Genomic DNA, 22,023 nt, shown 5'->3' with positions numbered 1-22,023 from the left:
AGGCTGCACATAAAGGCCTCACCCGCAACTTGGAGTGCTCCCAGAAGCTTTTCCTGGCTCTGGAGGAGAGCAAGCCCTCTGGTTTCCAGTTTCCATCAGCCCACGCTCCCCAGAGCACCCAGCTTACTGGGGCCTGGCACGCTTATGTGCTCTTGTAAACCACATTTCATGGTGTTTTCCCCCGAAGGGGTGGGGTGTCCCTGCGCACTCGACAGGGTTAGATAGACGCCGCCACGGGCTCTTGAGGAGCTTAGCGTGGGCTCAAGAAGGGATAATAACCTACTGAGGTTCACATGTGCCCATCCTCGTCCCGTCAGGGCACTGCTGCGGCTGCTGCCCCGGGCAGCGGAGCCTGCGCTGCCAGCAGAGGCCGGGGAAGCTGCGGTCTCCCACCGGCGAGGCTGGTGTACCTTGGCTGTCTTTTCCCCCTCCTTTCCCTTTTAAGGCAGCGTTTTCCTCCCTCCCAGCCATACCAAAGGAAGGAAACAACTTGCAAGTGACAATTTTCAGCTATTTGTCGCTTAGAAAGCGCGGCAGCGAGTTTGGAGAAAATGTGCGTAATTTTCCAACAATAGCCCCGTTTGACTTTTGTCAAGGTAATTTAATAACTTAACCAGCACTCTTGGCACCATGCTGGTTCCTGGCCTTGGCACCCAGGCTAATGGGACTGGAAATGGGAAATCTTTTCAAACCCTCGTTGCAAGTGACTCATTACGAGGCAAATTCCAGGTAAATCTTTGTGCGAGGTGATACGTGACTCAGAAGCGCAAAGTAAAAGGCAGTGATTGCTCTTTGTAAGAGTGCCTGAGAGGAAACAATGTGTTTTGGAGATTAGAGACGGATCTCTTGACATGCTCCTGAGCCTTACGCTCCGAGCCTCATCTCCCGCTCTGCTGCTGGGGTGGGCTACGGAGCTGCGGAAAGGCGTAAGCGAGGGGAGATGAAATGTCACGGGCGCAGAAGTACCAGGGTGGTGGTACACACGAGACAGCTGCTGGCTCCGGGGTGACATTTGGGGGTGCTCAGGCAATAGCTGGGCGTCAGGGGACCGGCTAGGGAGGTGGGGAAGGACGTGGTATGGGGGTTACAGTGTAGACCACAGGTTCAGCATCCGGAGGGAGTGTGCTGGAGCCTAGAGCCTGGGGCAAGCCACCACTAGATGTCTCGACGTGGCATTCAGAGTGGCATCAAGTGGCAGTCAGGGAGAGTTTGTCCGAATGCGCGGTAAACCTCATCCCTGGGTGAGGGATGGGACAACTCGTTGCTTGATTGCAACTGAGTAAAGGTTGGAGAAGGCTGAGATTCCTGGGACCATGGGACTGTGGAAGTATCCTGGTGCTCTTGGCTCTGGATGCATTTGTCCAGCAAAGGCTTGGAGAGAGCGATCCTCTCCCCAGCCATAGAAACGATTTCTAGGCAGCACCTTCATCTGCGGTGCTGTACGGACACTGGTGCCTCCAGCTCCCTTCAAGCCGTTGGTGGCAGATTTGAGAGTGATCCTGTCCGTGTAATAATTAACCTGTCCCGCCGCACTGCCAGGGCTTTGCTTTCACCGACCCTGACCTCCTTTCTTCTGCCACTGGCGGCTGAAATAACAACAAACACGCACGGTGTTTTGGGATGATCCTCAGCTGCCCTGGGGTGGCAGAGCCAGGGACACGGGCGACGTAAGTCAGCAAGCAGGGTGCCAGCGAGGTGCCTGGTCCCGGGGGAGCAGAGCTGATCCAGAGCCATGGGTGAGGAGGCAGCAGGTCCTGTCCTCCAGATCCAACCAGCAGCCAGGGTTTTCCCTTAAAATCCAGCTTTCCAGTCATTTATCTTTCAGGCTTTTGGGCGTGTGTGGTTTTGTGTTTGGGTGGGGGTTAACAACAGTCGTGCTGGGCAAGCGAAGAGGCCCCCGGGGCATCCCTTTGCTTAGACGGCTCTGGATCCGGGGATCCCGGCACAGCTCTCCCAGCCCCGGGATCGTCTCCCTCTTGGAGGAACGAGGGCGTTCTCCTCCCAAGGGAGGGGGTGGAGGCAGCGATATGGGAAGCGAGAATCTCGGGCTGATCCTTATTTTTATTTCATCCCTTTTCTCAGCCGCAGTAAATAACAGCTCCGACACTGAGAGCATTCCCTCGCCAAGGCCTGAAGCCAAAGAAGGCAGCGAAAACGGGGCCAAGGCACCACCCGGACCGGGAGGTGACTCTGGTGCAGAACCGGCAGTCAAGTTGGAAGAGGCTCCTACACCCCCCGACGCTCCCCCGGCTCCCGCCGCCAACCCCGCTCCTGCTGCCAGCCCTCCACCTGAGGCGGCTCCTGAGCCGCCCAGCAGCGAGGAGAAGGTACAGGAGGACCTGGTGGTGGACGTGGTAAAAACGGAGGAGCCGGAGGAGAAGGTGAGCGAAGAGCCCTGCAAGAGCGAGGTGAAGAAGGAGGAGAGCGAAGACAGCCAGGAGAAGGACAAGGGGAATGACAAGAAGGCAGATAGCAGCGTCAGCAGCGGAGGGACAGCGGGGACGGAGGGGACACCCAAGGCTGAGAAGAAGGAGAGTCATAAGAGCAGTAAAGGTCCCGGGGTGAACCCTGACAGCGACTCCAGCGCGACCTGCAGCGCGGACGAGATGGACGAGCAGGATGCTGTGGACAAGAGCAGGTAGGAGCAAGGGAGAGAGGTGGGCAAGTCCATGACCTTGAGGGCCAGATGAACATCTCTGTTGTGTGTCGCAGTGCCCACGTGCACTCTTGTGAGCTCCTTCTTGGGAATATCACCGCTCAGGTGCTCCCCCAGGCGAGGGGATGTGCCCAGCTGCGTCCTCGTGTGGCTGTCACCCTTTGGCCGTTGCTTTCAAAGGGGCCGTGACAAAATGGGCAGTGCAGTGTCCTAGTGTATGGGTGCTCCTGGGTAATGGCCGCAGGCAGGTGTTGGGTGCAGAGCCGTTGTGTCTGCTGGCAGCAGCGCATCTGGGTGATGCAACGAAGCAGGACGTGCCCTCGGGGACAGCGGAGCTGTGCAGAGGCGCAGGCTTGTGTGCCAGTGTCCGGGGTTGGGAACGGTTTCTGTCTGAGTCGGTGCTGGCAGGAGGGAAGTCACAGCAGGGACACGTTCCCAGTGCAGAGAGGAGGCGAGTCGCTCCCTTGGCGGAGATGCTGCTTGGATTGGTAGGGGTGAATTATCCATCCTGGCCAGAAAGGGAGGAGAATGGTGTGGGCTGCGCAGGCTTTCCTGGAGCCATGCCACTGGGTCTTCACCTGCGCCGCTGCGATCCCAAGCTCTCCACCCACCCCCGGGGCCGGCAGCCCAGGGCACCTCTGACCCCTCTCATAAATGGGGAGAAGGTTTCCTGCTTTTTAATGAATATGTATGAATACACGCGTCCTGCTTCCATCCGTGCTGGCTCCTGGGCCAGGTGAGACTCCTGAGCCCACCCTACCAGTGCACGTAGGGACAGCAGTCCCTCCTTGCCTCGCAGCTGGGCTGGGACTGGAGGCTGGCGTCCCACATCCGGCATCCTGCATCCCACATCCCTCCTGTGGGCTTGCAGGGGGCAGTTTGGCAGCAAGATGGGTGCTGCCAGGCTGGAGGGGGGCTAGTTTAAAAAAAACCAAGTGAGCAGAGCAGCAGGACGAGGCGGTAGGGAACCATCGTGCGTCTTCACCACCCCGAACGGCCTCCACGTTTTCCCTGTGACGGATGCAGGAGCCTGCGGGTGAGCGCTGCTCGTGTGGGAGCATCCTCCACGCTGCCGGCCGTCCCGGCGAGCAGCCCCTCTTGCTGCTGAGCAGCTGGAAGCGGCGCTGAGGATGCTGAGGGGTGGTGCGAACGCCGCTGGCCCCGGCCCCGTGGCAGGGCTGAGGCCTCTTGGCTGCAGTGCTCCTCTCCAGCAGTGGCCGGAGTCCAGCACCACCCCTCCCCACCCTCTCCTCCTTCCCAGACGGGAGAAAACCTCCCAGCAGGGGAGAGTGAGGCCAGCGGGGCTATACTCCTCGAGTTTAACATTAACCCAGCCGAAAACAGGACAGCAGCGGCTCGCACCGACTTCCCAGCAGCAAAGGAGCAAGTCGTCTTGGGAACGGCTTTTTCATCCCCGGCTCCTTGCTGAGTCAGCGCCTATCTCGCTTGTCAAACAGTTACCAGCTTCCAGGATTATTAAACATTAAACAGGCATCCCGCAGCTCCCGGGCCGCTCCTCTTATCTGGTGCGGCGAAGTGAGGGCGATAGCAGAGCCTGCTGGCACGGAAAAGCCACAACCAACACCAGCGCCTGGTGCTGCCCAGCCCGGGAGCACCCACGAGGGCGCTCTGCAGCCGAATCGGAGGTTTTGGCATCGTCCTGCTCCCGGCGGGGACTCCGCGCCCTTCCCCCGTGTGGCTTTGCTCCCTTGCGTTTCCCAGCAGCCGAGGGCCGCTCGCTCGCGGGCGGTTACCGCAGCCCCGCTGCCGCAGCGTGACTCGCGATGAGCAGGCCGAGGCAGCCGCGTGAGCCGCCCCGTCACCGCATCACCCGATGCTCGCCCGCCCACCCGCCCAGCGCCAGCGGGGCGTGGGTGCTCTTCCCTGCGCTTGCGAAAGCCTCCAGCTGTCCGCCGCATCTCCCGGAAGGGGACAGAGGGTGGCTGGGGTGTCCCCGTGGCGAGAGGAAAGGGGTGCAGGGTTGGTGTGAAGCGTCGGGGCAGCCTTTTTTGGGTCCTCCTGCAGCTCACACCGTAAAGACAAGTCTGGGATAAGGAGTGGCAGCCTTAACTCATCAGAGCTGAAGAAGGCTGTGGTTCCCTGCGGCGTGTGCTTCAGGAGGGCTGCTGCTAGCGCTGCCGGTACGGCGGTTCAGCAGGAGGCCGCACTGGACAGGAACGTAGGAGGCAGGCCATGCAGTCACCTGCTGCAGGCCTGCAGCGCGGAGGAGACACCGGCCCGTAAGCGTTGCACCGAGGCAGCCCTGCGCTGCGTGTCGCCGTCGCTGGCTCAGCCGTAGATGAGTTGGTGCCGTGGCGCTGGCTTGTTGGAGCCCATCGGGGAAATCCGTTAGCTGTCGCCTTTGCGCAACAAAGGGCTTTGGGAAACCTGAGGATCTTAAGGGTGCCTAAAGGGATCCTAAGGGTGCTTAAACGCATCTCTGCAAGTGTCACGAGTGCGTGGGGTGGCTGTTGGGATGGCTGCTCTGCCCGCCACTTGCCACTCAGGCTTGCCAGTCTCTTGACAATCAGGCTGTGTGGCTACGTGTCCCGCAAGAACAGATGCCAAGGAGGAGGGCGGTGCTGAGCACAGCTGTGGCCGCACCACGAGCGGTGACAGTGACACGGAACTGGGCCTGTCACCTCCCAGTGAGGACCAGGACCCGTCTCAGCCGAGGGTGATGCGTTACCGGCCTGGCAGCGCTGGCGTCAGGGGTGAAGTGGCAGGAGAGGAGCCCTTTGCTGGCACCAAGAGCCGAGCCAGTGTGGTGCTGGCAGCCTGCGCTGGCTGCCCTGCCTCTCAGATGAGGCTTGCCCAGAAAAAAAAATTGCCTTTTTAAAAACAATAATAAAAATAAGACTGGCTTCTTTTGGGCAAAATCAAAGCCCAAAGTGCCGGGGTGTCTTAGCAGTCCATGTCCCCCGCAGCATGGCTTCACAACACCCGCGTGGCCCCGTGTGCAGACATCCTTGCAGTTATTTGGGGAGCAGCTCAGAGTTGCTGCCCGTCGCCTGGTCTCCCTGGGGTGTCTAACCGGAGCACCCAGTCCCAGTCTGGAGGTCGGCACTGCACCGAGCGAGGGCTGGGGCTGTCCCGGCATCGTGATGAGTTTATTCCCCGCACATGGCCCCGCCACGCTTGTTTACTCATCCAAGGGTAAGCGTGGGATGACCTTGAAATTTATAGGCTGAAGAGAGCAGTGAAATAACAGCTAAAATAAACAAATCAAGCTGTAAAGCTTGAAAACTATGAACTGGCTTCAACAAATGGGAATTGTGAAGGAGAGAAAGCGGGGATAGTCTGGAGAGATGTGGTCCCTGGGGTCTCGGCACAGCCTGAGGAGCTGGACATGCTGAGGGTTTGATCTGTAGGGTTCACATGACTCCATCCCCATCCCATTTTGGTCATGCCATGGAGATGCCCACCTCTCACCATTTGCACAGGGGCTCAGCGTGGCTGTCTGAGTGTCCACCAGACAGCTCAAACAGCCAAGGGGAAGAGCAAATGGAGAGGGCGCAGGGCTGCATAGCTGCTGGGCTGAACACCAAGTCCCATCCAAATCCAGCCTCTCATCTTTCGAGTGCTCCAGGTGCCCCAGTTGTGTGCACGTGGTTGCTTGACCAGGCTTCAGCACTTTGATAAAAGTCAGCCCTTGAAGAGGAGCGTGGGGCTGATCCCAAGCGCTGTGCAAGCACCATATGTGAGCTCCGGAGAGTAGCGTGATGCGCAGATGAAATCTGAACTGGTCGCCCTGCTCTGTAACTCCCAGCTCCAGGCTCCAGTTCTCCCTTGGGTTTATTCTGGACAGCAGCAGATTTGCTAGAAATAGTGAGCGTAGTGGATGAAGGAAAGAGGACTTGAGACCCTGTTGAGCTGGACTTAATGGTCTTGTTTGAGCATGGAGCCCCGTAAGGGTCATCTTCTTTGGAAAGCGTGAGTTAGATCCCATCCCGCCTCCCTTCAGCCTCATCATCCCGTGGCAAAGCTGCCCCAGTTGCTATCTGGGTGTTGCTGGCCCAGTTGCATTCTTCTCTGTGCCTGGCCTCATAGACCAAAACAACCTGGGGGTGCCTGCAGCCCACCAGGGTCGAGGCTGAGACACCTGTCCAGGGGCTGTGGGTAAAACAGAGGGGTGCAGGATGTGGGGGAGCGATGAGGCGTGGAGCTTGTCCGTGGTGTTGCCCGGTTGACATGTGTGTTTTGTGTCCAGGTTGCTGTCCCCCCGGCCCAGCCTGCTCAACACCGCCGGCGATGCCAGGCTGAACTCCTCGCCGCAGAAGCCACTGGATCTGAAGCAGCTGAAGCAGCGTGCTGCTGCCATCCCTCCCATTGTGAGTACCCCACCAGAGAGAGAGGAGACTGGGAGCACGGCAGCCACGCGTGCCTCCTGCATGCCGTGCGTCAGGGCTGCAGGGATGCGCTTATCCCTGCGGACAGCCAGGCTCTCTCTGCAGAGAGCTGTGCCTGGGTGGTGCAAGGACCCAGCAGGCAAGGTGCTCTCTGTGCAAAGTGTCTTCCCAACTGCTGGAGCAGCTCTACCAGCAGCGTTTGGATGTCCTTTGAGCTCTTTTATCAGAAAGTTGTGGGAGGTCTTGACAGAAAAAGCTTCTCACCATATGACTGCTGCCTCCCGTTGCTTTAAAAAGCAAGTGTGTACCTTCCCAGCCCTGTGCTTCTCTTCATCTCATGCTTCAAGGATACAACATAAGAAGCATTTATGCTCTTCCTCCTCCAGAAGCTCTGCTTGGTCTTCCTTTTTGGCTACCCAGTAGCCATGTACTGAAAGAACATGTATTCTCTGAGGCTGCTGGTTCCTCCTGGTGCAGTGGCTTGGGCTGTGACAAAACGTACCCTGGTATCTTCAGGGTCAGCACCAGAGGAGCAGCATCGCAGGGTGTGGAGGAGGCAAATCCCTGCTTTTCGATTTTGAATACTCATGGAAGACCCATTCCTGATGCTCTTCCAGTTTCCCATGTTACAGCTTAAGATGTGGCTGCTGTAATGTAACTTCTGGCAAAAGCCGTAAGCACTTACCTACAAACGAGAGGTTCTAGGCAAGGCAGGTCTGAGGCTGTCCTGTAGTGCCACCAGCACAGAGCTGGTACTCTTTGTTATGGGCTTTTTTCATCTCCTGTGGCTGGTGAGCTTTGGAGCCCTGTTTGGGCTGGCAAGACTTACGGTGATGGTGTGGGGCGGGTGCTTCTCAAGCACCTTGATGTCTCCAAGGCTGTTATGGATGTCAACCGCACACGGCCAGTGTCACCAACTCTTATTGCTTTGCAGATTTCCGAAGGTTTCTCGGAGGGGATATTGCAGAGCGGAAGCGTGAAGCCTCAGGTGCCTCCCCACGCCCTGACCCTCTACCACCAGCAGATCACGAAAGCCCACGAGTCTGCCCGCGAGGACGTGCCCCCCAGCAAGCTGTCGCAGTCCCAGCAGCAGCAGGCTGAGAAGGAGCAGCAGCAGCCAAGCAGCAGCCCCAGGGGAAAGAGCAGGAGCCCCGCTGTGGGTGACAAGGAAGGTAGGAGAGCGCGCGCGTGCTGCTGCATGTTTATCGGCACGGAATACCCGGTGTGTGCAGCTGTACGCGGCCGGCAGCTTTCCTCCACTTAGGTGGAAGCTTGCTTCAACCCTTGAAAGCTCTTTAATAGCATCTTGGGGCAGGAGCAGAGAGGCATGGCTAATTTCCCATGTTCATTAGACAGTACATCATGTCTCATTGAGCCTACAGCCAACACCGGGCCAGCGCGGCGCGCTGAGGACGTGAAGATTGCCTTTATTAGCGTCTCTGCCGTTCGCCTGAGAGCAAAGGGGCCTGGAGGCATGCCAGGGCTCCGGGTACAATGGCTCTTTTCTACCTTGCTGGCTTTCCATAAAGAATGCTTTTAATGCTCAGCGGGGACCATTATTTCATTTAAAATCAATGCTAATTCTGTGACTCGGAGTCCAGAGGTTCCTGTAAAGATTCCCAGAGCTTTCTCCCCGGAATAGCTCTGATGTGGTTTGGCTGCCTAATGAGCAATTCAGAGTTTCCCACCGTACAGCATCTCAAGTGTTATTAGCTCGAGCACCTGGGGATGAAGGTTAAGGAGAGATGAGAAGTCCTAATTGAGACCATCCTCTAAATGTGTTTTTAATCGCAGTGTCAGAGTCTGTTCCCGTTCAGAGTTTGTGTCTCTGTCCTCACGGCCAGCCTGCATTTCAGCTGCGCGTGAAGATGAGACACTGTCACCGGTGCCGCAATCAGGGGAGCAGGGAAGTTGGGCTGGGTGGGTGCGATGATCCCCAGGGCTGGATCCTGCACGGGGATGGGTGTATCTGCACAAATGACCTGCTTCTGCGTGGGGGTGCAAGGTGGATGAGACTGCACTGATGAGGCAGATTTGCACTGGACCTGGGCTGTGATCTTTGCTGGAAAATCACTGCACTAGTTCACCCTCCGGCAGCCAGGATCTTAGCAGCCTGCTCTACAGTGTCCAGGGCCAAGTATTTCTTCTTCAAGCTGTCATGTCCCTCTGGACAGAACAACGTTCTTGCAAGAAGAGCTGGTTGCTGGCACTTGGCCACGTTTTCTTTAAACAGTAAATAGGACCATGTGTGCATCACGCTTCCAGAATGTTTTACATTTAAGCAAGAAAGGTGACCGTTCACCTTGAAAGAAAGGGAGTTTCCCCCGAGTCATGCTGTTGCCACCCATGAAGTCCCATCCCCAGCTGATCTCATCCCGCTGTGCTGGTGCTTGCTGCCCAGGCAGAACAGTTCCCCCCCAGCTCTCCCCGGCAGCGACAGGTAGTCAGGTCTGATCTCCTCCTGTGCCGTAATCCTGTGCGGATCTTGTCTAGCGCAGCTCAGCTTCCTGGTGAGCTGGGTGGCGCGGCCAGCACTCAGATTTGGAGCTCTGCATTGCCGGTGTCCCAGCGCTGCGGCTTCAGCTTCCTCCTGGCCACAGGAGGATGAGGAGATGGGGCGGGTTGGTGTGCGTTAGGTGCAAGGCAGGGTTTAAGGGCTGGAGATTAACCGTGCCGTTCCATGACCTGTTGGCACCATTGGTGCTGTTGGCAAGGGAATGATACCCAGGTGGATTTTTTTATGGCTTTGTTTTCTGCAAAGCACTGATGATATGAAGCACTTCGTTCTCTCCTCTGACACCTCTGTAGTGCTCTGAATTGCCGTGTTATTGAAACTAATGCCCTGCAAATGTCTCAGCAGGTCTTGGGCTCCAGCTGCATGATCTCCAAACCCTGTGTAGCTGTGCACGTGTGCTGGGTACCAGTGTGGGACTGGGCTGTGCACAGACCCTCGGGAGCCATAGGCTGGTGTTCTCTGTTTGCGGTGGGAATGCATCTCTCATTTGAAAACCAGCAGGTTTGTGATGAGAGTCACCTTGAGGGGAGAAATCACGTCCTCCATAACCTCGGTTTCCGAACGGGCATGGACTCAGACAGCTGCTCAGCGCTGCCTCTGCCTCTTGGAGCGCATCCCGGCTGTGAATCAGGGGTTAGAGGGGAGATAGCCAGATAGTCCTGGCAGATCTGTGTACGTCCCGTCCCGTCCCTCCCCTGCTCTCCAAGGCGTCCCAGTGAAGTGGCAGGCATCCAGACTGCAGATATCGTGCTGCCACTCCACCTCTACACGGACCTCGCGTTAAACAGGAGAGTCCAGCACAGCCCGCAAAGCCCTCAGCCCCACACCAGCTCCTCGCGAGGGGCCAGCTCCTCTGGAGCAGGTACTCCCCTTACTCCCCTGCTCGATAAGAGAGCTCGAACTCTTGCAACCGCTCCAGAGATCAACATCCTTCACGCTGCTCTGGATCCGCTTCAAAGCCGAGTCTTGCACACATCCTGGCCGAGGCGTTGGCTGCCTCGCAGCCGCTGGCTGGGGCCGTATCAGCTTGGAGGGCGGCCAGCCGAGCCGAGCCGTACCGTCCTGAGCGCTGCCCTCCCCTCCCTGGCCTTCCAAGATGAGCTGCTAATCGCAGGGCCGGGCAGAGGCAGGCTGGATCTCACCGACAGGCAGACGGATCTCTTTTCCCATTGCCCAGTCGCCGTCGGGCACGTCTTCGGTTATCGCTCGGCGGTTTGAAAGCCAGCGGTATGTTTTGTGTTAATTTAGTTGTGTTTCGTTTGGCCTTTGTAGGCGATGGGGAGCCAAGAGCATTAATTTGGATGACGGATCGTATAAACTCTGACTCCTTCGCTCCCATTCCAGGGGCTTGATAAACAGTAATAGGAACTCTCTCTTCCTCGTGTAAGTGCTATTTTATCAAAAGCTGGCTGAGTTATAGCCACCCTCTAATGCGGGGGCAATTAGGAACTGGCTGCGTTTCACAGACTGGAGAGGCACGCAAGGGAGGGGAGGGCTCCCGTGGGGAGGGAAGGAGGATGGGGCTCTCCAAGAACCGTCCAGTGTTGCACGTAGCCTTGGCTGACAGCGCCTTGGTGTCAGAGAGCATCTTCAGCTGGGACATCCCAGTGTCGTTCGCCCCTGCCTGGGCAGAGCCAAGCGGGGCTGAGCTGAAGGGGAGAAAATCAGGAAGTGTGGATGTGCCAGGGACTCTGTTGGTCTGGAGGATGGACCTGGGTTCCCCTGTACTGGCAGGGTGAAGGAATCATCTCTGGGATCCAGTGGGGGGAGAGAAGAGGCTGCAGCCGAGGTCCAACCGCGCCAGGCTGCAGAGGTGCGAGTGCCTGGACACCTCTGTGTGCCGATAACGGATTTCTTCCTTCGCTGAAGGGGACAAGAATAATCTCCCAGCTTCTGAGTGCGCGGAGCATTAATAATGATAATGCAGTAAAGCCTCATTAAATTGGGCCTCTGATAATCTACTTGCCCTATTATTAGGCTTAGCAGGATTCAGGCATCTATTTTTATCAAAAATTGATGGTTAAAGGCTGGGTTCGTTTGTGATTGCTGTTGTTTACTGCCCAGTTTCTAATTTCTAGTCAATGCGGACGTTGCACAGGTGGGTCTGGGGACGAAGGGCAGCGCAAAATGAAGTGTTTATCGATTACAAGCAAATCCTCCCAAACCTGCCTGTAATCCATCCGGAAAAGGCTGTCTTATCCGTCTGCCCAGCAAAGCGTGAGGATGCAGGTGGGATGGAGCTGGTGCAGGTGGAGCCCCTCTTTTCCCTGGCAGCCTGCAGAGCGTGGCAGGGTTTGAGCATCCCCAGCATGGCTCCTCTGTCATTAGGCATTTCTTTGCCTCCCATCAGCCTTTTTATAGCCAGGGTGAACCCAGCCGGGCATCCAGTATAACCTGAGCCAGATAATTTCAGGAAACTTTCCTGCCCCCGGCCCCGGTGCCTTGCAGAGGACCAGCAAGGCGCCCCGCTCCCTGCAGAGGCATCTGATCGTCCCGCAGAGGCCGTCTTGATCTTCATTTGCCTTTGATAGTCTCATCCAGTGCAGTTGTCCCAGGTTTTCAGAGAACATCTGCTCACTTCAGGCGCTGCACGTTATTCCCTGGCTGTCCAGCAAGCTGATGCCATTATTTCTGGCTGCTTCCCGCAGTCCACAAATGGTTTGTAGCCGGCAGCCGTCCTTCAGTAGCAGCTGAGCTTTCACGTTGTAATGCGATGTGGGGATGAGCTTGTTCCCAGTGTGCTGGCATGTGGTGGTCCCTGGCAGTGGCCTGGGGCTGCCCCAGGCACCAGCGAGCCAGTGCCTGCTGGATGTCCCCCACGTGCCGGAGGGATGCCGACGTTGGTGCCTCTTGGCTTTAACCTCAGCAGAGGATTTGGCAGGATCACTGTTAATCCCCCCAGCGCTGCCGTGGTGGCTGGTGCAGAGCTGTGGGCACAGGCAGGATCTGCCCAGGAGCGGTTTGCACGTGGCCGAGCCCCGGCAAGAAGCTGGACCCCGCGCTCGTTTCAGTGACCGGCTGCATGCCGAATGCCGTCTCTCCTGGGCGGGGTGGGATGTCCGTGGAGGTCCCAGCTGGCAGCGAGCACCAGCGGAGTCACCAGCACAGGCACCTCTCCTCCCTGCTGCGCTTTAAGCGTATGAGTAACATAAATGCAAATCCAGGCTGTGACAGACTTTTTCTTTTTAGTTTGGTTGGGGAATTCAGCCCTCCTCTCGTGGCCAGGTGGGACTGAACTGAAGACACTTCTCACACCAGGAGCTGGCTCTGTCTTCCCTGCCCGTGCTCGCAGGGACCGCTCAGCAAGCTGGTTGCTTTCTGTTTCCCTTGCAGAAAAGTCCGTGCATTTCTCGTCCATCGCAGAGGCTCAGAAGCTGAGCGTGGAACCGACGGCCGCCTCGTGCTGGCCCCCTGTCTTGTCCTACTCCCGAGATGTGATAAAAACCTCTCCTCATGCGGAGCCCCACTTGTTCCAGTATAACCCACCAGGTAAGTGAAAGCCACCGGCTGCATGGCGTGTGCCCTCCGGCCTGACCTGGGGCTGAGGACGGAGGCTGTGGTTGCAGCCGGTATCGCAGGCCGTGCTCTTAAATTGGTGCAGCTTTTGGAGGGGGCAAGAGAGAGGGTTCAACAGAAACCTTGCTTTGTCCTGGCACAGAGCTCCCTCACAGCTGATGCAGTGGTCCGAGGGAGGCCAGGCGGGTCTCCCAGCTCTGACTGGGACAGGTTTAGGGACGTGGTTTGTCAGAGAGCAGTGTGAGAGCTCTCTGTGCTGCTCTCGTGCCAAGTCAGGCAGGTTTTAGCCCTCGCTGCGCTGTCTCTGCGGCTGGAGGGCAGACAAGTCAGGCGCATCTCTGGCTGCAGCAGGGATGAGGCAGTCATTTAAATTATTCCAGTCTTTTCCAGAATGATCGTGTGACTTGTATCCTCGTGCAGGGCCACAGCCATCACCGCATCCAGCCCCTGCTCCATTCCTTGCCTCTTTTCTCTCTCATAGCTGCAGCTGCTCTGCCTTCCCTCGATCTTGCTAATGCTCGTGTTTTCCACACAGGACACCCCATCCCGCTAAACCTGCATGAGAGCTCTCGCTCAGGGCTGCAGAGGCTAGCGAGCATCTCCAACCCTCCTCCCCTCATCTCCTCCACCAAGCACCCCTCTGTGCTGGAGAGACCCGTCGGATCCATTTCCCAGGTAGGGTACCAGGTGCGGGCGGCGAAGGCGCCTCGCAGGGACCGGCAGCCGCTCCCTGACCTCTCCTCTCGCACCGCAGGGCATGCCCATCCAGCTCCACACGCCCTACAGCTCCGAACACGCCAAGGTCCCCGTCGGCTCCATCACCATGGGCCTGCCGCTGACCATGGATCCCAAGAAACTGGGTAAGGAACTGGGAGGCGAGTGAGTTCTTGCATGTGGCAGGGAACGAGCTTGTGGGTGGTGTAGGGAAAGGGAGGAGCACAGGACACGGCAAGGGAGCGCAGAGAGACCTGCTAAGAGGATGAAAGGATTAGTCCGTTGGGAGAGCAGAGACACAGGTTGCTAAATTTGTGCAGTATAGGAAAGCAGCAACTTGGTCAGGGACACATGCCAGCTTATAAATACCCTCCGGCTAATGCTGTGATCGAAGGAAGGAAATACATTGCTGCTCCCCAGGCTGGTAGGAGAAAGAGTAGATGGCCTGAACTGAACAAAGAAAGTGTTTAGTCTGCGGATTTGGAAGCATTTCTTCACAGCAGGAAGGGCTGGAGCAGGACCGAGTCTAGGGAGGGGGGAGCGGGCCTCTGTTTCCCACTGTGCACGTGTCCTGTTACGAACTGGCGCTGGGTTTTCAGCGTCAGCTCCGGTCACGGTGCAGGCAGCACCTGGCAGTGCCTTTGCCAGGCCGAAGGGTCTGGCTTTGCTCGCCCACGGCTGGGCATTCAGCTGGGCTCTGCGGCCGTGGGGATGGTGAAGGCACCGAGGAGGTGCCGGCCTGAGGCTGACGAAGATGAAAAGCCTCGAGTGGCCGAAGGCTGCGGCCCTGTGCCCTGCGCAGACGCTGATATGTGGTTAATGTTTTCCAGTGCCTTTTCCTGGAGTAAAGCAGGAACAACTTTCTCCTAGAAGCCAGGCCAGCCAGCCGGAAAGTCTGGTTCTGCAGCCGTCCCAGGAGGGCTCCATCCTGCGGGGTGAGGGGCCGGCGCGGGAGGCCTGTGCCCCGACTGCGGGAGGGGAGGGGAGGGGAGGGATGCTGGCACTGCCAAGCCTGGCGAACGCCACGCTGGCTGTGACTACCCGGTGATTTCGGGTTTGGTTTCTGGGGTTGTGCTTAGCTGAAGGGGTCTCTTTGCCCCTTTTCTCCGGCATTGCCAGCGGGGTGGCAGATAGCTCTGTACAGTGTCTCAGTGTTTCTAGCCATCTCCCAGAACCAGGGCTTCAGGCTTTGATCCTGGTGGAGCCTTTGTGTCCCAGGGACATCCCAAAATCTGCTGGTTAAGATAAAGCAAGACCTGTTTAAGTGTCGTTAATTGGTTTCCAGGCTCTTCACTATTGCTGCTGCAGCTGGGCAGGGCCCACATTTCTTTCCCCATTAGCTAGGCAGAAGAAAAAAAAATGCAATAGTGTTGCTTTTAAGTGCAAATTCTGATTTGTGAACCCCCCCTCTAAGGCAGTCGGATAGAGGGAGGGCGATGGACTCGCTCCACCCAGCACAGATAACACGCCAGTGAGCTCCAACCACCTCAAGCTGCATCTTGCCGGAGATCTACTCTGATCGCGTCGGGAGAGGCTGGGACAGGCTGTGCTTTCTCCCAGGCCTATAAATCTGCCCAGCCCCTCCATAAAGGCAGCAGGGAGATGAGAGCCTCAAAAACCCCGTTTTTTTTCCAGCTCCCAGCCCCACGCTCACAGAGCTGGGTCCCCTCAGGGGATGGAGTGAGAAGGGCTGTGCAAGGCACGGAATTCCTCTCCAGTACCTCAGCTTGCTAGAGACTGGGTCGAGCCCTGCGCTTAATCAGTAGTCTCAGCCCCGCAGGTTTTGTGCTGAATGGCAAATCCAGCCCCCAGCTCACTAGCTTTGTGTCCTTACAGGTACTTCCCTCAGCTCTGCCTCAGGAGGGAGCATCACCAAGGGAACACCCACGTCCAGACCCCCTCCAGAGTCACCCATCACCTACCGAGGATCCATCACACACGTAGGTCCCTCGTCTCCTGGGGGCTCACAGCTACAGAGCTCAGCAAGCGGCGGTGCAGAGCCTTATAGCAAGTCTAAACCCCACTTTGCTTTCCATAGCTGTCAGGAACAGAGGCAAAAGCAGCTTTAAATGGCTCTGGGAAAATAATTTTGCCAGTGCAAGAAAGTGGAACGGAGAGGAGGAGACGGGTGGAGGGTCCAGGCCAGGCGGAGGAGAGGGGGAGGCTGCAAGGTGTGTGTGAGGTAGCGGGGTCTCCTGCCAGGGCTGAGCATGCTGTGCTGGGGGTCCTGCCCAAAGGCTCTCTTGAGCAGGAAGATGCTTTGGCCTTAATCTCCACCATCCATCTTCGGAAGAGCAGCTGGCAAGCGGGCGATAGGTTTTTGCCGTAAGAGTTATTGCTCATCTGGTAACAAAGCGGAGAGCATTAAAAAAAAAAAAAGAAATCTGTTTCCCGTGGGGATTTTATCTGGCCGTCATTCAGATATTTAAAGCCCCTCATGCTCAGATTGTTGCCCGCCTCCTCCAAGGAGGGTGACCACGTTCCCTGTGGCCCTGGGGACCTGAACCTGAATCCTGACCCAGAGCAAAGGCTTTAACTTGCCTGGTGCCCTGATCCGACAGCTGCCGGGAGCGGGTGCTGAGGGGCTGTAAATAACCCACCAGAGAAAACGCGTGCTTTGTCCCCTTGCATGGGACAGAACTCTGTCCCCAGCAATGGGTGGGCATTGAAGGGTCTTGAGCACCACGTGCCAGAGTTCAGGGGATGAGCAGAGTTTGTTGAGACATTATTTTGCATCCGGTTAATTAATCCATCTAGATTCCTTTGTTTGGCTTGGGATTAAGGTACCAAGCCCAGACCCAGGGTATTACCTGCCTCTTCTGCAGCCCCAGCAGCCTGCATCTCTCTGCTCCCGTCAGGGAGAAGGTGCCCCCCGTTGCGGCAGCAGCTCCCAGTACCAGAGCTGATATTTGATCTCAGATTAGTCATCCAGTTTGCAGAAGGCAGATCTTGAATATATGCTCTCTGCTCTGAAGCCATCTGTCATCACTTGCTTTCAAATCCCCCCGAGCACATCCGCAGAAGGAAGATGACTTACCTGGGGCTGGGAGAGCCGACTGCGAAAGCCGGCTGTACTGCGAGGGCAAAGGATCAGAGCGTTGAACCCACGTGCTGGCACGTCCCGCCAGCCGCAGTGGGCGTTTGGGAACTGCTGGTGCTCAGAGGGCTTGGTACGGAGCAGGAGCATCTCCAGGCCGGGACATTGCTTCCCCCAGGCTTCCCACAAGCGTCAGTCCTGGGGGCTGGTGGGGTTAAATGAGCAGAGTAGGAGGGCGTCAGTCAGGAGCTCGCTGCGCCTTCCTTCCCTGGGTGGGGTGGGGGGCTGTCACCCCACCGCGGCTGTTCCTGGTTGGCAGTGGCACTGCCAGGTTGTGATGGCAGATGGGTGTTAATCACCAGAAACGTCTTCTCTGGGTGTTTCGAAGGGGGTTCGGAGACAGACAGGTGGCTGTGAGCTGTGTACGTATGTGCCTCCAGGAAAGAGAGGTTTCGGTTCACACCGTTTTTTGTAAGGAGCATGGTGCTGTATCTGTTGGAGAGCTTCAGCTGGCTTCGCTCCCCAACCTGCTCCAGGACCGGTCTCATCCATGCCCACCGTTTCGCCCGGGCGTGCTGCCAGCCACTGGCTCCCCCAGGCCGGCAGCTCTCTAAAGGTCATGCGTGCTGCCAGCAGACGTGCCCTGGGTGGGCAGGACGTCTCCATGGCTCCTGTACCAGGCTGGGAAAACAGGCTGCAAGGAAAAAGCTAATGCTGGAGCAGTCCCTGCCATCTCCAAGGCATCCCTAGGGGGGCACCGCCCTGTCTCCCCAAACTTGTCGGGTGGAAGCGAGCTAGGTAGTTTACTCCAAAACATGGAGAGCAAGAGGGTTGCTATTTTGGAGGTCCACACTGTCCTCACCTCTGCCTCTTCCCAGCAGCCTTGCACAGATCACGTACCTTGTTACCGCTCCTCGTTATTGTCCTCATCAATAATTAAGCTGCAAGTCCCTGGCCGTTGGCTGCGCCAGGAAGCGGAGGCCAGGCGCGCTCTCCCTCCGCTCAGCCTCCCGCGGGGAACAGCCTGTCCCTGTGCGCGCGCTTGCTTAATTGCTTGTGACACTGTTAAATATGGATCTTGGTGGCTTTCCAAGGGCACTCCGGCAGAGGTGCTGTACAAAGGAACCATTACCAGGATAATCGGAGAAGACAGCCCCAGCAGAGCAGAGAAGGCAAGAGAGGATGCCATGCCCAAAGGACATGTCATCTACGAAGGGAAGAAAGGCCACGTGCTCTCCTATGAGGGTAAGTCACAATCCTCTGCCTTTTTAGGGCAGGCGCCGGGGGTTTGTGCCGCCATGGCTGGGAGTTGGGAGTTATTTGAGGAAAGGCTGACGAAGTGCAACGGGCCAGCCTCGCATCTTTGCTTCCTGTATCATTTCTCTCCTTTCCCACCCCACCTGCCTGTGGCCCAGCTGGGTTTCCCTCTGTCCTGTGTTGTTATCTTGCCTTGGAGGCAGCGTTGCCAGCGAGCAGGGGCACAGTGGGGCTGTGGCCATGGACAAGGTCTCTGGTTTTGGTTGGTTTTGGGGAGCAGGGAAGAGGAGAGCACAAGATGGGAAGGTATTGCCTTCATCCCTAGTGCCCTTATGCAGGAGGGGATTGTCCAAAAATGCTATGAGAGCGTCCCCAAGCTCTTGGGCCAAGGTAAGCCTCGAGAACCTGCAAGGTGGAGGCAAGTCGGGTAGTTTGGCATAAAGGTTTATTTGGACATCAGATTCCTACCGGCAGCGTCTTGGGCACCGTGCACCTTTCGCAGTGTGGGGCTGCCCTGCAGGAATCCTCCTGGGCCCGGCGGCACCATGCATCTTGTGAGCTTCACTGCAGCATCTGTAGCTGTTGGAGGGGATGAAGCCGTTCCTGCGTCCTGCAAGGAGCCTGTCTGAGGGGTGCGTTGGCCTGCTGCAGGCTGCTATTGCCCAGAGGCGCTGAGGACCCTGACCGACCTGCCTGGAGCCCCACCTGGGGTGAGGTGGTGTCACTTGTTAACTGAGCTGACCTTGCCCAGCCAGGGAGCAGAGTATGGCAGAGGAAACCTGGACAAGTGGCTGCAAGCGAGCCTGAGGCTGGGCTGCTCCTGAGGAGGGGCTCTGGAGAGACCCAAAAGCCATGTTGCAGCTCAAGCCCCCGCTGCACGGTAACGTGCTTCCTCTGTAAATGCCAGCGGTGCCTCGCTGCATTAGCAGTATCGGCGGGCAGTCACCAGCTGCTCCTGCCTCCTCCGTGCCTGCTCATCCTGTCGCAGCACTGGCCATCAAAGCTGCTCTGCAAGTCCCAGTGGCTCCTGTTAGAGATAAACAGATGTTCCTCTTCAGTGAAGCTGGAAACAACTCCTCTGTGCTTGCCTTTCGCCGTGTGCTGGGCTGGGCAACTCTGGCGTGGAGCCGGGCTCCTCCTCGCCCGCAGCCGGGGTCAGGAAGAGCTGAGTTACAGACACCGCAGCCTCGCAGCCCCACGTCCTCTTGGGGTAAAATACTGGCCTGTGTTGTGACATGCTCTGGGACAGCCGTCCTCATGTGTCACCTCCTCCTCTCGGTTGAGTTCGGAGATGACCAAGGAACAGATCCGAACCTCAGCTGCCCTTGCCCGCCTCAGCAGCTGTCTCTGGCCGGCTCCTGTGCTGCCTGAACCCTCTGCATCCCTCCCCGGGGAAGAGCATCACCTTTAGCCTGCCTGGCCCCCCAGGCCCTGTTGTTGGGCCGAGGGTGCCCAGCAGAAGTCCCTTTCCTCTTGTCCAGAAGCGCAGGCAGCTGATTTTGTTGCAGGCTGGTTGTTTCATCGGAGGCAGAGGGTTCAGGTCAGACTGCGGGGGACGACTCACAAGCTTCAGCTGATGCTGTGCGTACCCCGACACCGCAGGGACCTCTCAGGACAGGGCTCTGCTCCGTGCCTCTCGCCTTCCGCGTGGAAGCTGGCTCGTCCCGTGCCTGCTCTCAACTCTAGCCCAGATAAGCAGTGTCACCGCAGAGTCTGGTGCCTGGGCGCCCTTTGGGACAGTTGGCAGGGCTGGGACCAGGGAGGACCCAGGAAGTGTTTCAGGACTTGTTTGTGCAAGGAGCTATTTTCATCTCCTCTGCCCAGGCGTAGAGTCAAATGAGGTTGATCTTAGAAACAGTGCCACCACGGGAAAGACAGGGAAAGCTCCCGGCAGCGAGGGCTGCCCGTGCCTGGAGCCGGGATCCCGCTCTGGGCAGCGGAGAGCTGCAGCCCAGACTCTTCCCCATTGCATGCACGTGTCGGTGTCAGCCGGAGTCTCCTTTGCTGCAGCCTCAGCCCGTCGCCCCTCATCTAACCGCCCCGTGGACACAGATGAGGAATTAATTCCTTCCTCTCCACGGCAGCCTTTTTCATGCTTGATAGCGTTGATTGCATCCTGAGTAATCTCGCGTGCCTCTGCCGCCGAGCCAGCCCTGCTGCCTCTCTCGTTTCCCCGTACAGCCTGGCAAGGCTTCCCAGCCCGGAGCGGAAGAGTTAAAGAAAAAAAAATTAAATAAGAAAACTGAAATTGTTGGTGATTACAAATTTTGGCAAGCAGGAAAAAAATTGCAAATTCTTTAGTGTCATGAGGGTGCTTAAAATAAAAGAGCTGTAATGAGACGAGATCCTGCAGCATGTGCGAGCTGAATTGTGCTAGATTGGTTATTTTCCTTCTGCATACGATCGCTGATGGCTTCTGCAAGGGACGTGGCTTTGGAATGATTTGTCTTTCTGTTTCGTCTCTCTTCTCCCTCGTGCCCTCCCCCTGCTTTCCAGCGATACAAAGGGTGCCCGGGACCCCGTCTCCTGCAGAAGGCCTGTTGGCCGCAGATGTGCTTTGATGACAGGGCGCAGGCACATCGCCCCGTGTCTGCCGCGAGGCGCTTGGCTGATTCTGAGCGTCACCCCCGGATTTTTCCCATCGAATGAATCTGAAGTGAAGGCTCGGGGACAGATCCCCCTCTTGTTTCTGCACACACGGCCCCAAACCCATTCTGGATTGAGTGGGTGCCAATTGCAGAAGCTGATGGTGGGTGTGAAGTTGTGATAATCCCATTTTGTTAATTACTGGTTTTGCCAAGGAGAACTTTTGTTCCCATGGAATGAATGTTTTTAACTTCTCCTCTGTTTTCTCTGATTGTATAACCACCTTCTCTGCCCACAAAGAGGAGAATCAGGCACTGGCAATCCTTGGCAGGGGTGGCCAGGCCAGGGACGATGGGCAAAGGCGTTTATCTCTCCAAGCCAACATCCCTGGTCGGAGCTCGTTACATAAACACAAGGCACGCGGCTGGATGAGAAGCTGCCCACTAAATTCACGGCTCGCTGCGCGTGATGGATGCCCACTGCCCAGGGTGGGCATGATGCTGCCTGGCACGGGCAGGGCTGTGCTCGCAGAGGGGTGGGGGCTGTAGCTCAAGGCAGTTGTCCACTGTTGGTTTGCAGAAGAATCTGCTCCAGGTTGGGACGAGGAGATAGTCGGTGGTGTCCCTTCACGCTGGTGCTTGCTCCATCAGTCCTGCGTGGGACTTGTCGCCGTCTCTCTCCGTTCTTGTGCGTGCTCACCGCTGTTTCAAAGGAATCATTCTCAGCTTTGCCTCTCCCCCTTTTTCCCTGATTTTCTCACCCAGGGAGTGTCTCGGCAAATGTTAAGGCTGGCCAAGATCCCAAACAGTAGGTGTCTAGCAAAAATCAAAACAAACAAGGGAAAAAAAATTAAAATCCTCAGACCCACAGGGCCAAGTTCAGTGGAACCGCAGCTGCTCCACCAGCGCCGTGCTGGCTCCGGGCTGTCCCGCTGCCTAAACGATGGCCCCCACTGGGGAGGGAGGGAGCGGGACACGACAGGGCGGATGCTCCTGCCTGAGCGGGAGACGCAGATCTGGAGTCTGAGGCAGGCAGGGAGGGGAGAAAACACTAGCTGAGTTTCTTGGAAGCCAACCTCGTGCGATGTTTCTGGCATTGCTGAGTGGTGTCTGATGCTGGGATGGGATCTGACCTTTCAGCAGCGCACGCAGACAGCAGTAAACACCCTCCCTTGGCCGTTGCCGGCTTTCCGTGCTCCTGATGATGCTTCTCTGTGTCCCCTTCCCCAGGTGGAGTTGCTGCTTCTCAGTGTCCCAAAGAAGACAGCAGGAGCTCGGGAGCTTCACATGAGACCACGGGAACCAAGCGGACCTATGATATGATGGAGGGAAGGATCAGCCGGGGCTTATCAGCCCGTGATACCTTGTCTGCCAGCATTGAAGGTGGGTCTGGG

The 22,023-nt window shown here is 57.3% G+C and overlaps 1 protein-coding gene across 11 annotated transcripts in view; it reads left to right on the top strand.

The window, feature by feature from the left end:
• The window catches only part of NCOR2 (nuclear receptor corepressor 2), a 239,535-nt gene that overhangs the window by 196,665 nt on the left and 20,847 nt on the right, over window positions 1-22,023 (top strand). For all 11 annotated transcript variants that reach the window (XM_086761836.1, XM_086761831.1, XM_086761837.1 and 8 more), the window contains 10 exons: window positions 2,083-2,638; window positions 6,867-6,987; window positions 7,940-8,177; window positions 12,854-13,009; window positions 13,572-13,711; window positions 13,791-13,896; window positions 14,581-14,685; window positions 15,587-15,690; window positions 17,882-18,032; window positions 21,860-22,012. In XM_086761836.1, coding sequence (XP_086617962.1) covers window positions 2,083-2,638; window positions 6,867-6,987; window positions 7,940-8,177; window positions 12,854-13,009; window positions 13,572-13,711; window positions 13,791-13,896; window positions 14,581-14,685; window positions 15,587-15,690; window positions 17,882-18,032; window positions 21,860-22,012 — 1,830 coding nt within the window. The remainder of the gene's footprint in view (window positions 1-2,082; window positions 2,639-6,866; window positions 6,988-7,939; window positions 8,178-12,853; window positions 13,010-13,571; window positions 13,712-13,790; window positions 13,897-14,580; window positions 14,686-15,586; window positions 15,691-17,881; window positions 18,033-21,859; window positions 22,013-22,023) is intronic.

This window comes from Chlamydotis macqueenii, chromosome 17 (assembly GCF_036417535.1).
Source record: "Chlamydotis macqueenii isolate bChlMac1 chromosome 17, bChlMac1.mat, whole genome shotgun sequence".
Taxonomy (NCBI): Eukaryota; Metazoa; Chordata; class Aves; order Otidiformes; family Otididae; genus Chlamydotis; species Chlamydotis macqueenii.
The sequence above is the reverse complement of the archived record's forward strand: the minus strand, read 5'-3'. Positions and strand labels throughout refer to the sequence as shown.